Source organism: Aythya ferina (assembly GCF_964211825.1).
Source record: "Aythya ferina genome assembly, chromosome: 1".
NCBI lineage: Eukaryota > Metazoa > Chordata > Aves > Anseriformes > Anatidae > Aythya > Aythya ferina.
The window spans coordinates 101,645,365-101,671,628 of record NC_140296.1 but is presented as its reverse complement, the minus strand read 5'-3'; the positions used below and the strand labels follow the sequence as shown (position 1 = coordinate 101,671,628).

Sequence of the window (26,264 nt, the reverse complement as noted above, 5' to 3'; positions counted from 1 at the left end):
TAAGAGAAGAGTAACAGAGGTCAAGGGATACAAATTTCTTGTTATATCTACCAACAGTAAGTATTCAAATCATATTTCTCAGAGACTTCAAGATATTTTCCCTTAGTCTATTTAAACAAGTGTTTTCGTACACAGTTTGCCTAAAATAATTGAAACAGCTGGTGAGTGTTGCGTCAGTCTTGAAGAACTCTTCAGGTGAATTATTTGAAATTTAATGTTTTTTAAAATTATTTTTAAACAGCGAGGTTTTTAAATTAAACACACTGAAGGAAAAAAATATTATCACATATATTTAAAGTTAAATTTTACACTGGGCTACTCAAAAGTGCAGCCGTTTCTATTTTGAAGATGACAGCCTATGCCAATTTCCCAATATAATCCCTAAATGCTTCAGGCAATCATCCATTTTAGCAAAAACAAACAAACAAAAACAAACAAACAAACAAAAAACAATAAAAACAAACAAACAAACAAACAAACAAACAAAAACCCAAGCAGAATCATTTTAATTGTTTGTTGTTATTTGATCTGTTTTTGTTATATGACGAATTACTTATATGGATCCTGACTTTAAGCATACATTAATACATAGTTGGAAATTTTTCCACCAAACTTATCAATTGTTGTGCACTGGCTAACAGCAATTCAGGACTTGGGTGAGTATTTCCACAGCAGAGGAATTCTGTCTTGGTAGCTTGTAGAATACTTTCTTATAATCAACCACAAAAGTTTAAGAAAGCACCAGACAACTTCTTTATGGAGTACTAACAGGAAATAGTAGAGTTTCTGCGCGGTATTTGTTAGGACCTTTTAGAAACTTTAAACATCTTTTTTTTTTTTTCATAGCAAATTTGTAAGAGCTAATTTTATATTTTGCAAAAGCATTCACACATTTTGGATTATTATAGATTCTGGCCTTCCAAACTTTGCTAAATAACTGTATTAGTTAACCAATATTACAATTCACCTACACTGTGCAAGTAGAAAAGAAACAGGCAGCAGGACTGTTTTTTTTTAAGTCAGTGTACATTCCATGTTCCTCTGGCAGGTATAAATGAGCTTTTTTCCAGCTAAAGCTCTGATCCCTTACACGACAATCTCATGTAAATGCATCTCAAAAGGGAGGCTATTCATTTAAAACAAACAAACACCATGTAACAACAAAAGCCCTACAAAACACACACAAAACAAAACATCCCAAAAACAAACCAACAAAAAGACACTGAGTGGACTGGTACATTATGCTGTACAACATCCACAAAACCATTCTGAATTGTTAAGGACCTCATGTGAATACTGCTGCTCCGTGACATTCAGTGTTTCACTACCTTAATGCTGGATACTGCAATAATTTTAAAGTACTCAACTAGGTGCTTTTTTTTTTTTTTTTAAATGAAATTCAGTGAGACATGTTTGTGCTGCTAAAAAAGAATGCTTTGGGTAGCTACCGTAACTATGTATAAGGTGCTCTAATGTATGAATATTATTCCTCCCCTAAAATGCCATTATCAAACAGTAGTCTGTAATTCAGTCTGGTCTTAGCTTCTCAGCTGCATCATGCAATGAAATCATTCCAATTGCAAGACTGCTTTCTGCCCCTCTTTGCTCTGACACATACCGACTTGCATTCGCCTCACTGAGCATTTCTGAGGTAATCCAATCCCATTGGAGGCTTCGCAGAAATACTCTCCAGTGTCATTCTTTGTAACGGTGTTAAATAGCTGTTAAGACAGAGTCCAAAACCATTATGAGAATGTGGAAAAACACACAAAAAAATGGATTTCCTACAGCATAAAAAATTTGACATATCAACAGTTAATATTTTTTTTCAAAAAATATGAAAGAAAGACAGAATTTCAGTTTCATGTCCATTTTGATCCTGCTCTCTAGACACATTCCCTAATACTTAACTTCAGTTACTGGTCCAAGTGGGTATTTTAAATGGATATTTTAACTAGATAGAGAATATGTAAAAGGAGATTCTTTTTCAGTGATCAGCACTTTTCAGTAATGTGTATTTTCTTAGACATGCTCCCATTTCAGAATCCCTGAAGTCAAAATATTGTGTTCATTCTACAAAATAAATAAATACCTAATAAATACTTAACATGGTAAGTATTAATAAATATTAATAAATACTTAACATAGTACAAAATATATTTTCCAAGCTTTTTTTCCCTAGAAATGCCACTTTCTCTGTGATTCCAATGGAGAAATGCTGAACTGCTTTACTTATGAAATACTGTTGATGTAAAAACTCAAGTGAGAAAGCAAATAATGGATGCTGACCTCATGTCAGTTCCTGTGCTTCTCTGTATTTATTTTCATAATTAGCCCTGTTACATCTTCTCCCTTTAATATATTCCATACATTAAAACTAAGATTTTTCAGAAGCGATTAGTAATTTTGAGTAGCCCACTGAATTTCCACAGTGTACTGAAAGATCCACAGCACCTCGGAATGATTAGTTACACTGCAGTTTCTGAATTTGATCATGCACAAGAGCAGGATGTCCACAGAATGACCCTTCCAAAGAAAAATATCAGCTTACATTGCACGGTAAGTGGTATATAATTTTTATTTTTAGAAGGATCAGCTATAATGCAGCGCAGGGGTAGAATGGAATGAGAAAAAGATGGCTAGTTCTCAGAGGGAACATAACAGAAAACACAGTAAGCTTACTTAAAGCCACTACTCATTCCCCTTGACAACACAAGTACAAGACTGGAACCTTTAAATGCCACTGGATTGCTGAGACTCTGGACTGCCCTTGGTGCTTCTGCACTTCCCACTGAAGTGCATGAAGTTGCTATTTTAGATTTTAAGGTGCTATCAAATATAACTCTGTTGACATACTAAGAGATCATTCTCACCTCACACTGACTAACTGACAAGGTGAAATTTGTCATTTATTTGCTAGATTCTGCTCATTTATCACTACTACAACCTTGTAATTCACCCAGCTTGCCTATTACACTCAATCTCTCTGTCTTGTCATTGGTCTGAGGCAGAAACTATACCTTGTACACGTTAGCACATTTCAGCGTGACATTGATCCCTGACAGAGACCTTGTGCTTTGGATTAAGCCAAGGAGCATCACTGTACAACACTGTAAATTTGGTCTTCATAGATGGTTATTACAGAGCTGTTGCGACACTTACCAGAGTGCCGGACTTTTTATTCATGGTGTAAGTTACGTTTGCTGCTCTTGCACTGCCTGTTCCTGTCTTTTGCAGCAAGGGAACCCCGTTCTTGTACCACTGGTACTCAGATGGAGGGGACCCCTCAGTCTCCTTACAGCTCAGTTCCACCACTGTTCCCGTCATTGCGGAGCTGGGTACCTCACATACCGGAGTAGTTGGAGGAACTGGAAAATGAAATTGCACTCGTTACACAGTCTTACCAGTACTGCCTATCTCACAACAGTTTGAGAGTCGCAGAGGAGGTGACCACTTGTGCACATGCTTAACAACTACCACCGCAATGAACAGAGGCTCTGGCGACAGGGTGGAAGGCAGAGTCCTGCTGCTGAAGAGCACTGTAAAATTCCTGAGTTGCTAAAAGCAGTGGAAGGCAGAGGTTTGCTCTCAGCCTCCCCCACCACATGCTGTGTCATCCTGTCTCCAATCTATACATATTCATCCAAACCCTCGGTAGCTTGTTCCACTCCTCTGCAGAGGCCTCTGTGGGACCTCTTGCTTCCAGACAGAGAAGGGATGTCTCAGTGAATCTGGAGTCCAGCAATTATTTTTTTCCCCCTCATTAATATTTAAAAACAGAAGTGGAGAAGAGTAAAAAGATTTCTGTATTAAAAAAAAAGTCTACTGTGTTTTGAAAAGCACTTGTCAGGAAGAATTAACAAGACTGGTCATCATCACAGCCATGGTGTGAATCTCAAATAGAAGATGAAAAACAAACAAACAAACAAACAAAAAAACTAGTATTATGCCCACGCCTCCCTGGAAAAGTACTTGTTTAGCATTTTCTTCCATAATTCTCTGAGCAGTGAACATCAGTGTGGAAAGAGTTCAAATACTTTCCTTAGGTTTTGCTGGAGTATTCAGAGAGATTTCTGTCAGGTTCTGCATCGCAGATGCAGGACAACTCAGCTCTGTCATTAATATGAAGGTCTTTCATAGCTGCACCGATGGGCTGAGGCCAACTGCATGAAGTTCAACAAGGCCAAGTGCCGGGTCCTGCACCTGGGGCGCAATAACCCCAAGCAGAGCTACAGGCTGGGAGAGGAATGGTTGGAAAGCTGCCAGGCAGAGAAGGACCTGGGAGTGATGGTGGATAGTCGGCTGAATATGAGCCAGCAGTGTGCTCAGGTGGCCAAGAAGGCCAACGGCATCCTGGCTTGTATCAGGAACAGCGTGACCAGCAGGGCTAGGGAGGTGATCGTCCCCCTGTACTCAGCTCTGGTGAGGCTGCACCTCGAGTACTGTGTTCAGTTTTGGGCCCCTCGCTACAAGAAGGACATCGAGGTGCTTGAGCGGGTGCAGAGAAGGGCAACGAAGCTGGTGAGGGGCCTGGAGAACAAGTCCTACGAGGAGCGGCTGAGGGAGCTGGGCTTGTTCAGCCTGGAGAAGAGGAGGCTCAGGGGTGACCTTATCGCTCTCTACAGGTACCTTAAAGGAGGCTGTAGCGAGGTGGGGGTTGGTCTGTTCTCCCACGTGCCTGATGACAGGACGAGGGGGAATGGGCTAAAGTTGCGCCAGGGGAGTTTTAGGTTAGATGTTAGGAAGAACTTCTTTACCGAAAGGGTTTTTAGACATTGGAACAGGCTACCCAGGGAAGTGGTGGAGTCACCATCCCTGGAAGTCTTCAAAAGACGTTTAGATGTAGAGCTTAGGGATATGGTTTAGTGGGGACTGGTAGCGTTAGGTTAGAGGTTGGACTCGATGATCTTGAGGTCTCTTCCAACCTAGAAATTCTGTGATTCTGTGATTCTGTCTTTTTTCCAATTTTTATTATGTCAACAGAAAAGGAACTTGATTTTCTTTTGGTACCTTGAAACTATCCAGAAGAAAACTAATGGTGACGAGGAATGAATGTTACATTAAAAGCACTTTAACAAGTATTCACAATTTCTTGGTTGACTTTAAAATAGAAAGCAAAAACTCTGAAATCAAAACAAGACACACCAAACACCCATAAACTTTCAAAAAGGTTTGTGCACAAGACACACAGAAACCCACCACTCTCTTCAGGCTCCAAGATCTCAACTTTAAATTAAGAAGCTACATTTAAAAAAGGAAATCTGTTGGGAGAGTGGAAGAAGGGAGGAAAAAGTGTGGTTACCTCATTATTGGAGTTAAGCAAAAGCTCATGAACTTACTATATTTTATGAAGAAATTTGAGAGTATTTTTAAATATCAATTATTTTTCTAATAAAAAATACAGAAACCTCAAAAACAAATACTTTCCCTCCTCCTACAAGGAAAAAAAAAAAAAAAAAAAAAGAAAACTACCCACCAAGCATTAATTAACTGGGAAAAAATAGGAGGGACGATGTAAGAAGGATGTGCTCGGTATTCAGTTTTCCCTCCTTTTCTCAAAGGGGGAAAAAACAAGCAAGAAAAAAAAACACACAAATAATAATAAAAAAATAGTAACTTCTGTCCTGTAAATGAAGTCCACAGACTGCTAGCTGGCATAACGCAGACACTGCAGTAGTTTCTCCTTCCAAAAACAGGAGGAGACTGGAGCATTGGAATGAACTGCTGCTTTGGAATATTTGATAAGTGTTGACAGATGCTGACTTTCCAGTGCCAAACATCATGATCAGCTTATCTAGATTCTCAGCCACTGAGTGACTTCAGTTTTTGTAGAAACAGACATTTCACCATCACATAAATCAGCATATTGCTAACTTCTGACAACAAAAATACACATTTATATCAATAAAGAAACTAATTATGTTCTTTGAACTACGTTACAGAATATGAATCCATGCATGAACATATGTTTATAACCCAACACAAGGAAGATGAAAAAATCTAACAGGCACACACTATATGGACAACCCTGCACACAACACCTCTTGCCATCATTCAGTTTCTTTACAGAAGCCCAAGTAGAAAAAGTTTCTTTCTACCCAATACTGTGAGAGTAATGGTAGCCTCTCCCAGGCGTTGCCCCTCTTCACTCTTTGCGCTGATTTCACAGCGGTAGGTCCCAGAATCCTTTCTAGTCACATTCCTAATACGGATTCCTGTATTCAGCATCTCTGCTCGGTCTTTAAGGTCACCTTTAAAAGAGAACAAACAGTGGTTTCTGATCATCGCTTATAGAAAACATCTGTCTCACTGGCTTGCTCTGAAATCACATACAGTTTGTGCACTATTGCTCATTTATTCAGTGTTAGTTATCTATCACCATGGAGCAGCATGTAATCCCCCTCCCATGACATTAAGAACCTTCCATAAACTTGTCCACTTAGTCCAAAAAAAAGAAACTCAGTTCAAAAACCTATATGACATTTTTTAGTTGGAAGATGAAATGCGCTTTGTTTGTTTGTTTTTGGTAATCTGTGGAGATTTCAAGAAAGCATGTATAGATTTAGTCATGTGACAAAAAAAATAATAATTTTCCACTTGGAGGGATGGCAATCACTTATTTCTCTTACAGAAATGATTCTGACCACAGCAAAGTATTTGACATTTTAACCTGGCAAGAAAAAAACTGAAGGAATTAGCAAAGGATATTGCCATCGGACTTCCTACAATGAGATTTTCTTCGTTTTACATCTTGTTATGAAATTAAACTTACTTGCACAAACAGAATCATGAGTTCCAGCATCTTTTAAAATGAAATATATGCAGAAAAAAACAAGTTCATCAACAAGATCTACACATCTTGCAAGCTCTACAAACCAAGAACATTGCTGTGAGAGTTTTATTGCTTTAATTGCTTTATTTTACTTCTCAAGTAATATAAACATCTCTTTATTTACTTCTCTTTATTTGTCGTGTATCAGGGACCCGTATTTTCTTTAATACATAAAGCTGTGTTATGTCTTTTAAAGAACATGTAAGCAGAAATTCTACTTCCAAAAAGTAGATATGAATAATTTAAAACGTACTGCTGAGTTTATTTTTGAATGTATATAAAAAATGTTGCATTATTCATATGTAAGCCCCCTGATCTACAGGAGGTTTCAGAAACCTCTTTGTAAGATAGGAGTGCAGAGCTTTCAACAGTTTTAAAGGAGTTTATGAATGAATGTAATTTCATTTAAAAAAATCAATAAACATGCAGGATCATTTTTCTTGTCTCCAGTTTTATTTTATTTAACTTCATTCAAAACGTGGCTAACCACTGAAGATTTTATTAAGAAAAGCTTTGTTTTCCCCTGAGGAAATATTCTTTTCCTCAGAAGGACTGATGTTCAGTTCAGCACAAGATTCACGAGCATCCTCTTTCAGTCCTTTTCCTATTATTATTCCCCAAGAAACAGATGATATGTATGCTAGAGAAGGGCATGTTAAATCATCAGTCTGAGCTTGTATTGTCTTACCTGTAAAATCACCGTTGTAGTAGACAAATGAAACTCCTTGAGACTGGATTTTCTTCCATTCTATTCTTAGGCTCATCCCTTTTGAAAATTTGTGCTTGCAACTAAGAATAGCCTCTAAGGAGGAAACAAACAAACGAACAAACAACAAAGGAACAAAAAGCAAAAGAGAAAGTTAGAGCTTTCAGCATTGTATTAGTACACAATCAGGTTCCATAAAATTAACATTCCCCCTTCATGTATCTTGAGCAGTCAGCAAGGCCCAGATCTACTCCTCACAGCGATGTCATCAGACCTTCTCCAGACTTATGCAACTACACAAGGGAAACAGAAACTACTAATTTCCGCATTAATTAGGTGGCCTTTGGATCGAAATTCACATGTTGGATGAGCAGAGATTCTGTACTACTACTCTCATTTTACGTTTCAATATTTTTGTCAGTGAGCAAACCATTCTTAAAAAAAGGACACTGACCCAGTTATCATCTATATTATGAATTACCATTCCGAATTCATTATCAGTAGTTTATCTGGTTAAATATGTAACTTAATGCATATGAAAAACACACCAGTAAGATGGTTAAATATTCTATTATTTAGTTACAATTTCACCTTGGTTATTTTGAGGGTACGTGGATGGTGAGAGTCTGCTTCATTAAGGTTATCCAGTCAAGGACTTTTCCAATGCAAAATTGATAATAAGGGGGCAGCAACAAACAAAACCAGAGACACAAGTATGACAGACAGAGCACCATGACAAAGACCATCAGTCTCCAATTAAACTGATGGGCCTATGGTGCCAGCGAGTGCAGTCTCTGTGTCAGCAGTAGGAAAACCACAGATCTCAGCAGTGTGTGTTGGCGAGTCCTGAAGCACGTGTGCCTGGAGTGCCAGGCTGGAAGGGATGGAGGGGAAGGGACTGATATAACTTGGGGCCAGCAACTGGGGTCACACTGGGGGTGTAGGCACCCCTGAGCCTATGGCACTGGCTGCTGGAAGTGGAGGTGTGTGGTGTATGTGCCGTGTTTGCATCTTGCCCCAAACCTGGTGTGCCTGTGGGTACATAACTCACTAGCAAACCTCAGGCTGGGTGAACTGGCAAGTAGGAAGCCCATGGTCCAGGCAGGGGTAGCAGGGCTATCCATGCCAGGACTCAGGGGATCCAAGAACATGCATGTGCTTCTGCACCCCTAGAGTGTTTGTTGTATGAGCACTCCCACCAATGAAGTCCAAACTCCAAAGTGGAGGAACGATGCTTGGTCTTCTACATTTAATATTTTACATGAGCCCAGGTAGTGTTGGGTGCTGCCATGACAGCACCCAACATGCACACCATGCACACCACATGCACACCATGTGGGTGCTGCCGAAAGCAGCACTTTTTATGTGGCAGTCTGCACATCCATCTCTGGTATACACACTGAGCCTTGCTGCTGACTGAACCTGCAGAAGGAAATGCAGCAGATGCGTCTGTCAGTTTGGGACAAAGACGCCCAGGACTCCAGGCACGCTGGGCTGGGCTCCAGCAGCCAGGCAGTAAGACACCATTTTACACAGAGGCTGAGATTTCAAGAGTTGCTGATTTTTACTATGGTTGCCATAGCTGGGTAGAAACCAGACCAAACAGGTTAATTGTTCTTTCTCCCTCACAGCAGGGCATAAGCACATGCCATCTCTAACATGGAGTTTGCATCATAGTAACTGTGGCCTATGGTCAGTGCTAGAGTTATGGGGGAACTGAAGAGGGAGAGAAGACGTGAGCTGTATGGGCGAATTATCAGGAAAAGCCCAGCATTTCAGTAGTTCCACTGTCAGTGGAACAGCATGCTGGAAAATATATTTTCTTTCCTCCAGCAAATACTTTAAGTCAAAGTATTATTAAGAATTGTCTGGATTCTTTCCTCTGATACTGTTTCCAGCCACACATCTGAATGGCTCTGAATCTATTAATAAAGTGAAATTTAGCATCTCCCAGGAGTTTTTGCAAAAGAAACAAATACAGCATTGATCTCAACTGTTCATCGTCCAATACAGGGCAGAGCATCATGGATCAAAGGCCTTCAAAGTTTTGGCAGTGCCTCTCTAGTTTTCAGGAAGCAAACATCCACTGATCAAACACACAGTCTGTCGGCATTAACTGTCACTCTCCTTTCCAACCTCAGCAAAAAGGGCTGCAGTGCGATTAAGAGGTACCAGCAGATCTACCCCTTCACCCTTTTGTCTCATTTCCCAGGTCTGTTCTGTGGAGAAACAAAATGTTTCAAAGGGGCCGGGCTGGTAGCCTTGAGAATCCCTCATGGGGAAAAACTGTCCAGACTTGAAAGAAGAATTGGGGCAGGAGTGCATTCTTTGCCAGAAACATGTTACACATGCACTGGCTGCTACGAAAAACATGCTGTGCACTCAGGAAGCCTGAGGTTCCTGACTTCAGGTTGCATGGATGGGTGGAGGCTTCCTGAATCTTAAGATTTGCTAAAGTTTCCTTTCCATTTTGTTTTTGTATCCTTCTAACAAAGAAAAGCCATCATTCAAGCTCAGCTTGCTTTTGCTACTGACCTTGTGACAGCTGGCAGGGCCCATGAGCAAGTCTGTGTTAGCTGACACAGAGACAACTCAGCTGAAGTGTTCTCAGCTTAACAAGTCACCTCTGTCCTGAAGGAGCTGAGCTGCTCCTGCCTTGCATGCCACATTATCTTCCTTTCAGAAAATGCTAGTATCAATGCCCTTCCACTGATCTTATCCACACAAAAGGTATAGAAAGAAAGATGAGGAATAAACACGGAACGGAGACATCATAATAAAATCCCCCTTTAGTTATAGCTCCCTTCTTCTGCCTTTTTTTTATTATTATTTTTTTCCTTCATACTAATGGTATCAGTGAGAAGTATTTTCCAGAACAGGTCTACTTGATTTTCATTACGGTGGACCCACAGGAAGTTGTGCATCAGCACACGGTCTACCAGTCTGGGAAGAACCATCTTGGATCTTGGAGAGGTCTGGACAATGTTTACTTTTGGATGTATGTCTGGTCCAGGGCGATCATTTGATTAGCCCTCCTCAACTGTACCAGGAGTTGGAAGAAAAAAGAAAAACGCATTTCAAATCAGCTGCATTTAGATGAATAGCTAAGTCTATCAGCTGCTACTGTTCCCTTGGTGCTGCTACACATAAAGAAAAGAGCATAGCTTTTAGTTATGTTAAATTGATCTCACTCTGTTATAGAAATAAGAACAAAGTACAAGCCACACATTTTTTAAAAAAAAGAGAAGACGAAGAGAGCATGAAGCCCATCAAGCTTTAACATTACCTCAAGAGCTCCTCTCTCCTCTGTCCTGTACTGAGCTCTAAATTTTTCTTCCTCAAAGGTGACAAAAATACTTAACACAGCTGACAGTTTCAGAGATCACTATTTCATTATTATCTCAGACAGATGAATAAAGCCTAAACCTCAGCAAACAGTTCTTTTAATTCCCAAATTCCCTTCTCTCTGCATTCTAAACAAATGCAATAAAAACAAAGAAACCCATAGCCTACAAACCTCATATACCTACACACTACTAGCATCTCTTTCTCACCTATCCAAACATCAGGTTTTCTTCCTTGCCTCCTTAACTTCTGTATGTGATTATTTAAAGTGATTGCGTTTACAGATAATAAGTTATATACATATATTTTAAAACAGAGATTATAGTCATTGGCAATTAAAAATAGTCATTAAATTACAGATACCAAGAATAGCTGATTTACAATTGTTCTCCCTCTATCTCCTCACGCCTCTCTTTTCTATCATTTCTCAGCACTTTACATGGAAGGAAACCAGACAGATGTTACAGAGTGGGATATCAGGACTGAGAAACAAGTCACAGAATAGGTGGAGAAGGACCTCTGGAGAGCATCTAGTCCACAAGTAACCTAAAATGGGGCAAAACTAATGTTACAATAAGAGTCAACATAGAGAGTAGGAGCAATACCCCACAGGTAAAAGGAACACAATCTTAACTGCCCAGCTGTCTACATAGTTTGCATGTATTTATCCCATATATTTTTAATCAGAGCAATGTGCATACTGTACCTTTAAATTCCTCTGCTTTTACATTTTTGTTATCCGTTTCAATAGAAATTCCAGTCGCCTTACGACCTGCAAGGGGACAGAAAAAAAAAAGAAGACAATTCAGCAATAAACTTGTACTTGCATAGGTGCTTCAGTAGTTACAATCAATGTGTTTGAGATTTCCTTACACAGAACAGATTAGATATTCTCTGGTAGAGGGCATGGGGACTAAGAGTTAGAACAGGGCTGGCCACGTGGGTGGCCTTAACAATTCATATCTTTCTCTTTATGTCCTGGCACCTGTAAAAGAAAATAGTAATATTTCTCTTTTACAATGGCATGATAATATTTACATGTGAGAAATACTACATAAACAATAGGTGTTGTTTTATACTGTGGCAACATCTCAGTCTGTTTTTAATTCTGGAGACTTTATTAATCTGTGAGTGTATTTTCCATGGTATTTCTATTACAAGTCAGACTTGTTTAAAAAAGAATACCACACACTACTTCTCCAGGATAACAAATGCAAGCAGTAACTAGCAGTTACCTCAAACTCTTGTTGAACTGAGAAGAAAATATGAGTCAACATTTCTATAGTTTTATATGAAACAGATTAAAAAAAAAATAATAAAAAATAAACAAACAAAAACAAAAGCATACATTCTTGGAATTTCAGTATACTCAATACAAGAGAGACCCAGACAAAATGCATGAAATCACCATTAGCCCCGCATTGATCCCCACCAAGCTACCCTCTCCCTCACTGCATCTCATTATACATCTTCTCTTGAGAGCTGCTCTCCTCAAGAAAGAACACCAGTGTGCATTCCCTCATGATTCAAAAGTGTTCCTACAGGGCAGAACAGTCCATCATTTTTTCTGGTTAGCAGCCAACAAGCCTACCAAGCGGTTAAAACTGCTTATTAATAGATAAATACAGTTCCTTACACAAGTTTACATTATTTTCAAAAGCATCTCAAATTCCAGTGGTTTAGACTAGTTTTGAAGACAGTATGAACACTCATCTTACATCCCATTTCCTATGTCTGCATCAGCCAACCGAACAATTGCTACAGAAGGTATGAACAACTGAGCCCCTTTTGACATCAACATTTAGAAATATGGCTTGTTCAAAATAAGAGTGTAATGTGCTCTGACTGACAGAAACTAGTTTAGCCTTACTCCGTTTAATCTAATCCCACCTCACTAATCTAATCCAATCCCTTCATTACTTCTGTTAAAGTATGTTCCTATTTTCTCACTTGTGTGAGTTCATTTGGCTTTCAGCTAGGGGTTCTCAAACCTCTGAGTATGCAATTTTCTCTACACACAAACATACAGTCAACGAGTTATCTCATGGTTTTCTTCTCAATTAGAGATCATCCCCCATTGTTCAAGTGTGGCACTGCAGATGGAATTCTCCGTCTAAACTGTTCCTGTGGCCCCTTTCTCCATAATTCTACATTTTGCCCCCTCCCCCTCCATATATTTAAAAAGTACTGATTGCAGCCTATCAGTATCTTCAATGATTGTGTCTGAGTCATGGAGCAGTGATTAGAATAGCTATTTGAGTCCCCACTACTACAGCAGTTGCTCATTCATGGCATCCTGTAGTGGTGGGTTGACCTTAGCTTGCTGCTGGACACCCACCCATCCACTCTCACTCCACCTTCTTAACTGGACAGAGGGATGAAAAAAATATGAAAAAGTTCATGGGTTGAGACAAAGACAGACATCACTTGCCAATTACACCACTCCCCTCACCGCCCCCTGCCCTGCGGTGTTTGCCCTCCCTTCCCCAGGCTGCCCCTGAGGCGAGGCGCCGCCATCTTGGTGCCCTGTGGTGGGGCCGTTGGGGCCAGCTGGGGCAGCCCTGGCGTCACCTCACACAGCAGCCCCACAGCACCCCACTGCCAGCACCTCAGCACCCATACCCAGTACACCTGTACTTCTACTCAGAGATGCTGCTTCCTACACATCTCACCACCTTCCTCCAAATGAAACCCCAACATTTCTCGTTTCTACAAGAATATAGCTTCATACTTGGCAACAAAAAGTGAATTTTCACATGTGCAGATTACCAAAGGATCCAAATTTATGTGTTAACTGTGCTGTCCTCAATACTCTTTAATTGTATTGTCATCTTTGTGTCACCCCAAAATAGTTACGGCAGAAGTCTGTAATATGAAAGTATAACATGAAGGTAAATATAAAGTGAAGATGACAGTTCAAGCAATGCCATTTATGTTCCCTTATAATACTGAAATAGCAAAAAATATTTCCATTACAAATAGTGCGTGCAAATTTTTTCCACTCGATCCAGAAAGGAAACTTTCTTGTTGAACTTCTAAAAAAAAGAACACAAACCACAGAAGGAACCCCGCTGACACCAGAGGAGGGAAGCCCTCCTCTCCTCCAGCACCTCCCAGAGTAACAGCTGCTCCTGCACATACGCACAGAGCACATCTCTGATTTTGTGCAAGCTTGGTCTACAATAAGGGCTGAAATAATTTTCCTTTATGTTTGTTAAGCCTTATTTAGGTTTATGGGAAGAAAATAATCTTTTTATTTTTACCCAAACTATACTGTTTCTACAACAATTAAAAAAAAAAACGTCCTATACACCAATAGATAACAGATCACGTTATCTACTGACACATCTTCCTTCATGTTCTCGTGATGGGGGGGACAATTTTGTTCTGAGGCCCTGATAACAGATTAACACTTAGGATGTCTAGGACATGTTGGGGGAAGAATTAAAGCCATTTATAAATTACTGGCACATCAGCCATCTCTTTCTGGACACAAAACAGCTTGAACATATGCAGTTCAACACTTTATTGCATCCACTGTTCCATAAACCTGAAAATTCTCTCTCTTCCTCTGTAATATGGAGGTCATGAAGCTCACCAATGTTCTTTAAGTATTCACGAGTTAGAATGCACAATAAGAAATAATATTTTATAACTTCTGGGGCAGGATCATGGCACTTATTTGCATGGAAATTATTAAATTACTTTGCGCAGTTTGTATCGTGAGCTTGCAGTTGCATCAAGTCTGTATAATTCCTCTTGCATCAAGGGAATTACGAATGTACAGGGACCCTAGTATGCAATGCAGTATGTACAAAATATGCCAGAAAAAAATTAAAATCATACTCAGTATGCACACAGCCCTACTCATCACACACAAACCACACATAAACATGCTCCTTTTCAAGCAGTGCTAGAGTCTGAACTGTAAATTAAGCTGGTGCAGAGAGAGGTGACAATTAAAGCTCAATCAAGCAGAAAAACAGAAGAGGTCTTCAAAGCTAGAGTACCTCTTCCTTAAAATGCCCTTTCAGAAGTGTCTGCCAATTATTCAGAATCCAAGACTTAAGCATTGCATTTTAATTCACGATATAAAGAGCAACAGAGAAAAGATGACAGATTACTGTACCACCGAACTTTTTGTTCATCAAATGCTTTTATACACAGACTTATCCCCCCCTCCCCCCTTACATGGGAGCAGCTTCATTTGTTTAGAAGTAGGCCCACAAAGCGCACGCTTTCCATTTGATAATCCCTCACACAGCCGTAAACTGACGCTGGAGGAATCAAAGAAAAGCACATTAGTCAAACCAAATCAAAGGAAACAGTGGTGCCTGGAGGAAATTACATGAGAACAGAATCAAAACACAGTTATAAGTACAAGAGAAAACGCAGTCTCTCGGTGTTTGTTTTGCCAAGTTCTAAGTAGCAGGTGGCCGAGGGCAAAGCTGAACAAAGGATTTCAGAGGATACTGCAAGTATAGGAAGTCCGATGTCCCAAGAATAAAGCGATAATGCAGACAGCTCTCTTACCGTACTCCCCACCAGAGAACAGGAAGCTGACCATTACATAATCAAACGATACCTTGAGTCTTGCCATGATCTTGTCATTTAAACACCCCCAAGGGGCTTGGCTCTTCTGTTGCCGAATTTTTCCCTATGAGAAGTACCCATAGATGGCATAGTCCATAAATGAGGAACAGGAGAGGAGAAACTACCTAACTTTGGACAGAATTTGTGTATCACCTCAGAAGAGATTAACTCCCATTCTTCTTAGGAGTCCAAAATATGGTCACCACAACCAAAAGGCTGCCACCCAGCTCAGGGTAGCACTGGCAGGTTAGAACAGTGTTACCTGGAGGTGGGTGGAAAACAGGCATTCAGGGCTCACACCACAGGTCTGACCCAGCCATGTTGCTGTTGCCGGTTGAGTGTTTAAGCTGCTTTTGTCTTCCATCTATTCTTCTTGGTGAATGCTAGCCTCCAGCAATCATGCTGGAGGGAGCTCTGGAGTATTAACAGCCTTCATGACTGCAAGAGTCTCCGGAGTGTGCACCAGAGTCCTTAACTAATCTCTGAAATCAGTGATTTATGCACCAAAATGTAGCCTGAACTGAGTGACGTAGCCTCATTAGGAAATATAAATAGGGCATTAAGTGTTCAAACTTCAGACGAGGGCTAGAAGAAATTACCAAACATGATGGGAAAAAAGGGAAAAAAGCTCCACCTCCATTCTTTATTTATCCTGAGTTACAAATATTCTCGAATCTTAATAACGATAGAACAGGATTTACTTTGGGCAGAGTTTATGTTTCACAAAAAAAACAACACCCTGCACACCTTTAGCCACAGAAAACAAATAAGGTATTAGTCTCAATTTACGCAGAGGCTGTAGAGTGGTAAGAAAGAGTCCACTAAAATGCAGATGTGGATTGCAAGTTTATCTTTTACTAGGTGTGTTTTGAGTGGGTAAAGCATAGTAATCCAGGGAAGAAGGCACATTTTTGGGTTGACAAACTGAGTCTAAAACATAAAAAGAACTTAAGGGGTTTCTCAGCCACCCCTGTGCTTGTGTCGTAGCTGTCAGCAGCACTATTGTAGTGTTTTAGAAACTGCTGGACTTAACCAGGGCAAGTTTTAGTCATTCAGGCACTGGAGCTGGTGGTAATACATACAGCTCCTGAGAGCATCTAACACATTATGAAATATGTGGCATGATTTTAAACACTCTTATTGGCTGATTAGGACATAGCCCTTGTTGATGTTTTTAACCACAAAAAAATACATACTAGAGATCCTACTTCATGTACATGTGTTATCCACACATCAGTGACAAATGAGAAGTTTTTCTACTAGCTTGAAGAAACTGCTTTTAATTTAGTTAAGTTTCTAAGACCTTACAGTTATAAGGAAAACTGCTCCTCAATATGATGCAGTGCTGGTTTCCTGGCACTACAAAGAAGTTGTTCTAGTTGCATCTGTGCTCTGCTAGTGTTTCAAGATGAAGGAAAAACATATGACTAGTTATTTTCACTCCTTAAACAGTACTAGAAATGCCGTATGTTGGCCTTTACTCTTGGGATGACAGAGGTACAGAGGCAGTAAGCTTTTAGATATTCGGAAGGGACAGAGAATAAGGGGATAGGGAAAGAAATGTATAGGCAGAGTAACAGCCTAACTTTTATGCCACAGGAAGTGGCTTTTCTATAACTAGATCAATAATCTTATGAAAAGCCTTGTAAGGTACTTTGATTTGTGCACATAAATACCTGATAGCCTTTCCTCCTTCCCACACCTCCCCCTTTTCTGCAAGCCCTCTTCTAATTCCTGATGAATTTCTTCTTCATGGAAAAATGGACTAGTTTTTCAGAGCATGGGAAGAGAGTTTGGAACTAAAACCAAAAAAACTGCTAAATCCAGTTATTTGGTTTGGCTTCTCTTCTGGAAGAGCAGCTATTAGAAAATTAAAATTCCAACTCTATAGCTGAGTAGTATATGACACACAAAAATTGACCTTTCCCCCAATCCCTCCAAAACAACAACAAAAAATTTCCCCAAACCCTGTGACAATTTTCCCCCTTCCAGCCCAGGCTCAGAGCCATGCACTGAGTAATGGAGTAACTCTCCCCTCTGTCTGCTCCCATGAGCAAAGCCATACATTCGAAGCTGATAACAAGGCCAGCATCCAGATGGTAGGGTAGTTAGCAATCTAACACACAGACACATTACGTGTCTTGCTGGGTAAGTCATCAGACACTCTTTACACTCTTTTTCATTAAAAGCTCTCAAATTAACAGCAAAGGCAGTCAGATTCAGAAGAAAAAATTGTCTACAGATACCCGAGACAAAGCAGTCAAGTTTTAAGGTACCTTGCCTGCAAAACCTATATCATAACAAAGCAAAGTGTACTTTAGGCTGGTTTCTCAAAACATTTCAGAATATTAGGTTATTTCAGAAGAAAACTTAGGTTAAAGTGACAAAGAGTTTAAATGGCCAAGCTGATCAACTTCAAGTAGTTTTTCTTTACTTATTGTACATCCAGAGGTCTAGAACTTAATACAGAAATTGGCTGTTTTATTTAATATAGCATAAAAATAAAAATGAAAACAATTCTTCACACTCATCTGTTAGAGAAAGTATTTTTTAATATCAGTGTCAGTGAAACTCTGCCTTTGTGATAGAAATAACAAGAGAAACAGAACAGAAAACCTCGGGTTCATCCAGCTGTGAGTTACACAGGGCAGTAACAGCGTTGTCAGAAAGTACATCGGAGTGGGATTTCTACCTGTATTGAAAGCTGGTATTGGATGATCTGAGGAGCTCTCAGTCCCACAGGAGGGGGAAGAGCTCTTTTGTTGTAATGCCTCAATTATGGAGCAGACTATCAAAGAAGTTTTCATTCACGATGTCAGCCTAGGGATGATTTAATGCTCAGCTTCATGTGAACTGCTCGGTACAATATGAAATTGGCACACCAGCCGATGATGCCTTTTCTTTCAAGATATTTTTACTTAACTAGAAGGTCGAGAATAAAGAGAAACTGTGATTTTCGGAATGAATTATCTGAATTTACCAGCAGTGGTCCCGAGATTTAAGATCATGTTAGTGATCGTTTCTGAGCACAGCCCCAAGGACGGTCAGGCCTGGCAAGACTGAACTGGAAGTGCTTGTAGAGGAAAAAGCAGGGAATAACAAACAAGCGGCATGGGACAAAAAAGGGGGAGATTATTTAGGTCAGCCTTTCCAAGGAAACTGAACACCGAAGTAAATGAATTCCAGAGAAACTAAACAGCCTCCTAAGTGCTTTCAGCAGACCCAACACAAATTACTGTGTGACATGGTGTAGGAAATTAAAAAAAATAAATAAATATTTATAATCAACATGTAAAATTCCATTCCCTTCAAAGTTTTTTTGGTTTGGTTTGGTTTGTTTTTTTGCCTCCTTTTCTCCTCCACAGCTTGCACAGGTTCAATGCAGTGCAGACTGCATCCCAGCAGACAGACAATCCAGAAAGCTTATGTTATTAACTGAGCATTCATAGCTCTGACTTTCACAAGACTCAAACCCACTTCTCCCCGTCTCCATGGAGCCTGTGACACCAGGGTATGGGGTTTTGTCCAGGCCAGGCCCCATAACAGGGCCGCTTTCCCGCTCACTGGTGCTGCTCCACAGCGGTTTCCACAGCAACCGGGCAGGGCGCACAGGCAGGCCGCAGGCAGGGCCCCAATGCTTGCTTTGAGGTGGATCCGGATGCTCAAAACTTGTGTTTGGTGCCATTGGGTTAAAAAAGACCATTAGAAGGGGCTACACAAGGAGATGTCTCTTTGCCACTGCTGTCGCACACGCCTCATGTAACATGCAGCAGTGGAGTTGAAGAAATGCTTCAGCCAAACACTGGCCTGTGCAAATACCTCAAGAAATAGTCATAGCACAATGACCGAGTTTACAAAACAAGGCTGGGTCCCTGGTGCAAACTGGCATGGTCCTCTGAAGTCAATAGTAGCAGACTGATTTACATCTACCGTAAAATCAGCCCTGAAATACAGAAGAGCTGGAGAAGTGGAAAAAACAAACAATCCCCTCCAAAAAAAAAACCACCATACAACAATTAAAAACAAACAAACAAACAAATAAACAGAAAACCAGCACAAATAACCCACAACCATTCAGGTCACATTTCGCGACAAGTTTCATAAGTTTCATGCTAGATTTCAGAGGTCTGCACCAGGCTCAAGTGACTTTTGCTGGAACTGCTGGGCAATTTCAAAAGGATAAACACTTTCAAGTTGGGCATTTATATACCTGCAAATACACACAAACCTAAAAGAGCCTGAAAACAAATTTAATTTGCTTTCCAACTGTGACAGCCAGCGTTAGTTATGATTCCGGTATACACCACGTAAAACTGGAGTTCCTGCTTGCTCAGAGCCAGAGGAGTCATCTAACTCCCTGAAGGTAAGATCCTGTTTCCAGATTCAAGGAAAGCCATCAGGCCTCTGGGATTTCCACGCATGGAAGTAGACTCCACATTGTTTCAGTGAGGGAATGTCTCTTTGTGTACATAGTCTCATCCATATACGCTGGAACCAAATTTCCTGTGCAACCTCAGTCTCTTCTCAAGTTTATAACAGTTTTTTTCCCAGTAGGTCTTCTCAACCCCTTTTGTGATTAACCTAAGCATTTCTACAAACTGCACTGCAGAGGATGTGTACAGATTAAGTTCTGGCTTTTAACGCTAAAGGAACACATAATGAGCCAGAACTGCACACTGCAGAGATCCCAAGTAGCAGGCGGGATAGCTCATTAGACCAACTACACCCAAACGTCTCATTTTCAGGAAAGTAATAATCAAAACCAAGTCAGCATTGTTACATGTCCCCCACTGAAAGAGATGATCCATCTGAAATCTGGGGGCTTAAAAAAGTTTGTCTCTGAAGCAAGCATTCACCCAGAATATACTTCTACGCTAATAGGGAATGGATGCAAGAACAGCTCATTGGGGTGAGTTTTTAAAGAGGGCTTTGCACAGGCTTCCTTCCATTCAATTTTTGCTGACTGGGATGACTTCATTCTAGCTAGTGTGCCCATTAAAAATAAATAAATAAATAAATAAAATAGAAAAAACGGTCTCACCAAAAACAGTAGAATACTCTTTAAATGGAAAAATGGAAATACTCCGTGAGAAGCTGTGTAATGCTTTGTGAATTTGGGATTGAGACATTTCCAGTAGGTGGGGGTGGGGTGCCACTTGACTGAATTTCATTTGAACCATGAGTTTTAGGACTGCATCTTGCCTTGATCAGCAGCAGTGAGCTATGTATTCTTTTTTCTTTTTTTTTTCTTCTTTTTTCCCCTTCAGACTACAAACCAGACTCTGCTAATATGAGCTGCAAGCACAACGACCTCTTCTCTCTTGGCCAAAAGAATCTGGTGAACCTTTCCTAATTATCTGCATACAGTTTGCCAAATTAGCTCATCCCGTTTTCATTCACACATGATCCCTTACGCTGCCAAGTTCGCTCAATTGCCTCTTCCTGCCAGAAGCAGCTAACAGTCATGTTTGATGGCTATTACTTTCAACCAACATTGTGGTTTACAGTACAAATACACATCTTTAGCCTTAATTCTGCAGGCCTTTAATAGGCAGATTAGTTCTTCAATATCTGATTTTACAGGAGCACCTTCTAGCATATTTATTTGAACAGGACTGAAGCCACTCTTTTGACTCAATTAAGGCTGTTACGTATCAAGAGGAGCTAGAACAAACAGAAGATGTTTTGCACTCTGAAAGGAGAAGGGTGATTAGAAGAAATCCTCCGGAAGCCAGAGCTAGGAACAATAGGTCACAGTATAATAGGTGCCAAATTTTCCTTAAAGGGGATGAAGAGGGTAAAAAACAAACAAACAAAAAAACACCTTAAAGTCTTCATCACATTAAAAGCTATTCAAGCAAAACAACACATGGATATTCAGATTAGAAAACACTAGAAGAACACTGGAAAGTTACACAGGAAACAGGAATAAACACAGTAACTCTGTGCTTTATTTATTTTTAAACCAAGCATAAACGTTAACTTAGTAATCATCCCAGCTTTTCAACAGAAGAGATGTGTCAGGAGGCACATCCTTGAGAGTATTTGGGTAAGGTTACCTAACAAACAATTCTGTAGCTTTGCGTCAGAAGAAGCACAAGCTTAGGAAGCAAGCTATCGTGCACAATTCACTAGTTTGAAGCTTCACGTAATATGTTTGGATTATCTTGTCAGCCAATACTTAAACTGAGAAAGTACCAGCTCTTTCACTGTCACAGAAGTGAAATGAAAAAAAAGATGTCAGGAATTATGTAATATAAAATAAAAATAAATAAATAAATAATTCCAGGGCACCGAATAATTGTATAGAAGACAAATAATCTTGCCAGAATCAAACAGACAATCTTGTCATAATTCAAAGACAAAGATAATACCAGGAACACATAGAGATAGGAATTCTGTATTATTTATGCCATTAGATATTTTTAAAATAAAAAATACCTGATTAATGATTCGGACCCCTGGCCCATCTTCTCAAGTGCAACAAGTGCTTAAAAATCTGATGGTTACAACAGCTGTATCTGGAATGCTCTATAGTTCACTTAACGTATATACTATCAAAACCCCGTATTACATTTCTAAAATGCCTGCTAGAGGCAACAGATCAACACGTTTCATGAAATCATGACTTCTAGATAGGCACATAAGCCACTCTAAATTGTTTTGCCATTTGCTTTGCCTACTTCTGCCCTGTATTATCTTTATAACCAACTCCTCCTGAGATATTGATACTTTATAAACTCATGTGACACTATTTTTCCTAAACTTAACTTTCCAGTAGAAATAAGACTAAATATAGACTAAAATATAAAACTAAATAAAGACTCTGGAGTACTCAACTCCAGTTAACTGATTTCAGTTCAAGGACCTCTCTTTTTGAGAAAGGTATCTGAGGAACAGTCCAAGGACTATGCTGGCATAAAGATATATGCTGGCATTATACAGGCAGGCACATAATGCGCAGGCACATGAGCACTGCAATCACATTGAATCCAAACACAAAATGAGGTCTTCAGATTTCAGGTCTAAAGTCACAGAACAATATTTTAGTAAGATGAGGATCTGTCCCTTTTACCTATTTATTTCCAGTGTTGTTGCAAGGCTGCACATCTTGCATCGAGCCCACAAAGTACGGAACTAGCATCAGCAGAGAGAGCTCTGAATGATCAGGAAGCCAAGAAAGGGAACAAGATGGTTTGTTGAATAATAGATAGTTACCTCTATTTCTCTCCTAGAAAGGGAACTCATCACCACCTGCTCACCACCATTTTGCTCAAAGCACCTCTGTTAAAATAAGCCTGTAAGTTTTTATGCTTTGTGTTGCTATGCTGTGAATGCCACGTTATGTTTTAAAGCAGCTAAGGACCAGGTTTCTTACAAGACAAAATGAATTATTCTTTCATAGAAAAAAGAGTACCCACTTCAGAGCTTACACCTACGTGAGTCCTTGTAGCCAAGTCTACATATACCTTCCACTTAAACAGTTTGATTACATAGCCAAGCCCCTTGACATATTCAGCTGTATGAGATTTTTGGAAACCCTCTGTCCACCCTGCATGTTTCCCATCCCAAAACAGAGGCAGCTAAAGGTCATGGATTATCTACTTTTCCATCACTGCAATTAGCAATTAAAAATAATCAGATTTCATATTACATTTCTGTTTATAAGTCTTCAGCCATATGGACAGCACTCCATACATTTATAGGGATTCAAATGCAGCATCTAGCCGCAGGATTGGAACCTTAACAGCAAAATCATGATGTATTTTCTTCTGATTTTCAGATTTTTTACCCCATCCCAAAACTGAAAGGGTTTTAGTTCCTAACCTGTCTATATTTTCAATAGCATGCCTGTAAGCAGGGTTACTAACACTTAGTCAACTTCTGTATGTACATATTGGCCACAAACTACAGTTAGTTCTACTGATATTGTTGATATTATATATTGGTGTTATCTCACTGTCTTTGTATTCCATGAAACATGAAGATAATTCAGCTTCAAAAGAAGGGCAAATTCCTCCCTACCCCCTCCCAGTATTTCCTTAAATGCTTGCAACAACTAATCTCTGCTGGAAACCACAGATACAGCATTGCTTCAGAACCCCTCTCTGCTTCCAAGTTGACCTTTTGCTTTGTGAGCAAAATACAATAAAATAAATCATACATTAACGTAGAATCAATTGTTAAAGGTGCCAATAAGACCCAAATTCAATTTTGCCTGCCCCTCCCCTCCCCCCCCCCCCAATAACTAGATGAAATTAAAAACTGTTTTGTTCTGAGTTTGTCAAATACTAGGCTAATCATAAATACTACCTCATTCCCAGTTTTCCAACATAGTGTAAAACAATCTTTTGGTTTTAGTAGATTGTTACATAGCTATTAGATTCAACTGTTTTTCCAGTAAAAAAAAAAAAAAAAGTATCTGCCTTAAATTTTTGTGATATTTTCCTAAGAGAATACAAGCTTTCTGGGATTTTTTTTTGTGGGTCTGAAGACTAGCTTAAAAAGGTTAAAAAAATCCTTCTGCACTGCTTTGTTGTTCCCTAGCAGACATTAAGTTTGCTTTAACTCAAAAACATTCTGCACCTGCAAGTCTCTCAGCTGTATATGTAAGAATTGGCCATACCAACTCCTCTTTCTCTATTTACATAGCTTTAAAAACTTTGCACAAACTTTGTTGAAAAGCTTATAAACAGACATCACTTAATTATTCTCTCACAAAAGTCAGTGTGTTCTCCCAGCAGCTATTTATGTTAGAAAACTAATGCATATTGCAAAACCTGGACAAAACCTTTGTAGCAGTGCTTTCTCTTCCCTTCCTCCTCCTCCTCAAAAAAGGAGACTAAAAATCTGAACACAGCTGGAAAGCAAACAGCAACTGTGTGGGCTGATGATAGTAGAGGACTTGGCTAGAGATACAACTGGAACACAACTGAAACAAAAAGTATTCAGCAACAAGGGAAATGCAGAGCTGAAAACAATTTTTAGTCCTGTCTCAATATATGCTGCTGATTCCCTGTTGATAATCAGCTTTCCCAGATGCCTCTTACGTCCTGGAACATTATTTACTGAAAGGCTCCAAAGACAAGTGCTATAAGTACATTATCTTCTGGAAGTACCCGTCATTTCAACAACACTTAAACCCAACACAGAGAGAATTACGTTTACTTCTCATACTTGATACAGAAGTCTCCCGAAATGTTTTAATTAGTACTGTTTGAATCAAGGAATCAAGTGATGTCCAGGATGTAGGTCTTATATAGAAAAGGGAAAGAAAAAGAAATCGACTTAAAATGGAATTACGTGAATGTCTCAGACTGTATTGCAAGAAGCAAAACATTACCTTACACACATTGCTTTGTGATGTCTAAGCACACTTTCGCTATGGTGCACATCTGCATACTGCTCTCTACCTCCTCTCCTGGGCACCAACTTTGGTATTATGAGTACATCTGGAGTCCCTGAATTTGTATGCTTTACTAGTCACTCCAATGCTACAAAAGCAGTTTCTTAAAAACCTTAAGAGCTCTTACTATTACCTATCTGTCCCAACCTACCCCTCCCTCACCACTTTTACATTTTCAACTGCTGTATTCAATATGGAATTACTGGTTTCCTTCAATACTGATTTCCTTTCAGGACCCTCTTAAATGATTACAACACTCTTGTGCATCAGTAAATCACATTACACCTGGGAGGACCATTATGTTGGTCAGCAGAAGGCAGCAGGGGCATTCACTGCAAGATGCAAAGAAAACTCAAATACTGACTTAAAATAAAACATTTACATTTCATTCATTCACACACAAATATTTAAAGAAAGGCATTTAAATGGAAAGTTATTAAATCTACTCATAGAATGCAGACCTTTTCTGCACAAACTTTTCCGATGTCTAAGCACTGCTATTAATAAACTTTTAATTGGACTTCATGTGGACACTGGGCTTAACCTGGTGAGACCAGCTATCAGGCTTGGCAAAGCCCTGCAGTGCCACGTGCGAGGCCCCGGGCACCCCAGCCGCACACAGGCCTTGGCATGGTGGGGCCTGTGCACCTCACCCCCAGGCACTGAGTGCTCTCAGAAAGGCTCCTCCATTACTACCTGGGCAAGCAGCCTTCCCAAATACAGACATACAGCCCATGGTTATTAAACACGCAGGACAGCCTGCTTGAGTCACATTTTCAGAAGTGTTCACCACCAACAGTTTGAGCAGTACCAAAGTTGTGTCAGTGCCTTGTCACGCTACCCAAAACCCCAGTCAATCTGGAGTAAGGGAATGTGAAACAAGCCACAAACAAGAAGTCATAAATTTAAGCTCTCATCTTTGTGGTTTACCAGCTTCAAGACTGGGAAAAGGGTCAGAAAAATCAGTCTAGATGGCCCAGTACTCAAATGGCAAAACCCAAGTGTTTGCTTCTTTACATCATTTTATAGAAACAGAATGGGTACTTGAGCACAAAAGCTAGCCGTAACATGAGCCTGAACACGGCTACACACACTATAGATACCATTCCAGATGATGTGTTTTGGCTTATTTTTGTCACTACAGCTACTAGAAAGCTTCAGTTCTGAACCAGTGACAGGTACTGCCCATACACTCAAGTGGTAAGTTGCTGTCTAACTCACATAGTATTATACAAGCTCTGGTCTTCTGTGCATCATTCCCTCGTATGTTTACAAGTATGCCAAGCGTGAACATCTCTGCAGCTCCAATCCAACTCCAGTCAGCATACAGTAGCCCTTACCAAACTGTCCACAAGAATTTCTCCCAATTCATACTGGGCACT

General features: G+C 39.8%; 1 protein-coding gene across 5 annotated transcripts in view; it reads right to left on the bottom strand.

Annotated features, from left to right (window-relative positions):
• Positions 1-26,264, bottom strand: part of JAM2 (junctional adhesion molecule 2) — a 35,851-nt gene that overhangs the window by 3,544 nt on the left and 6,043 nt on the right. For 4 of the 5 annotated variants that reach the window (XM_084530976.1, XM_084530975.1, XM_084530978.1 and 1 more), the window contains exons 2-6: positions 11,590-11,655; positions 7,521-7,634; positions 6,099-6,251; positions 3,163-3,368; positions 1,619-1,721 (exon numbers count right to left, since the gene is read on the bottom strand). In XM_084530976.1, coding sequence (XP_084387102.1) covers positions 1,619-1,721; positions 3,163-3,368; positions 6,099-6,251; positions 7,521-7,634; positions 11,590-11,655 — 642 coding nt within the window. Of the gene's footprint in view, positions 1-1,618; positions 1,722-3,162; positions 3,369-6,098; positions 6,252-7,520; positions 7,635-11,589; positions 11,656-11,756; positions 11,869-26,264 lie in introns of those variants that run through there. The other variant, XM_084530977.1, reaches the window with a different exon arrangement.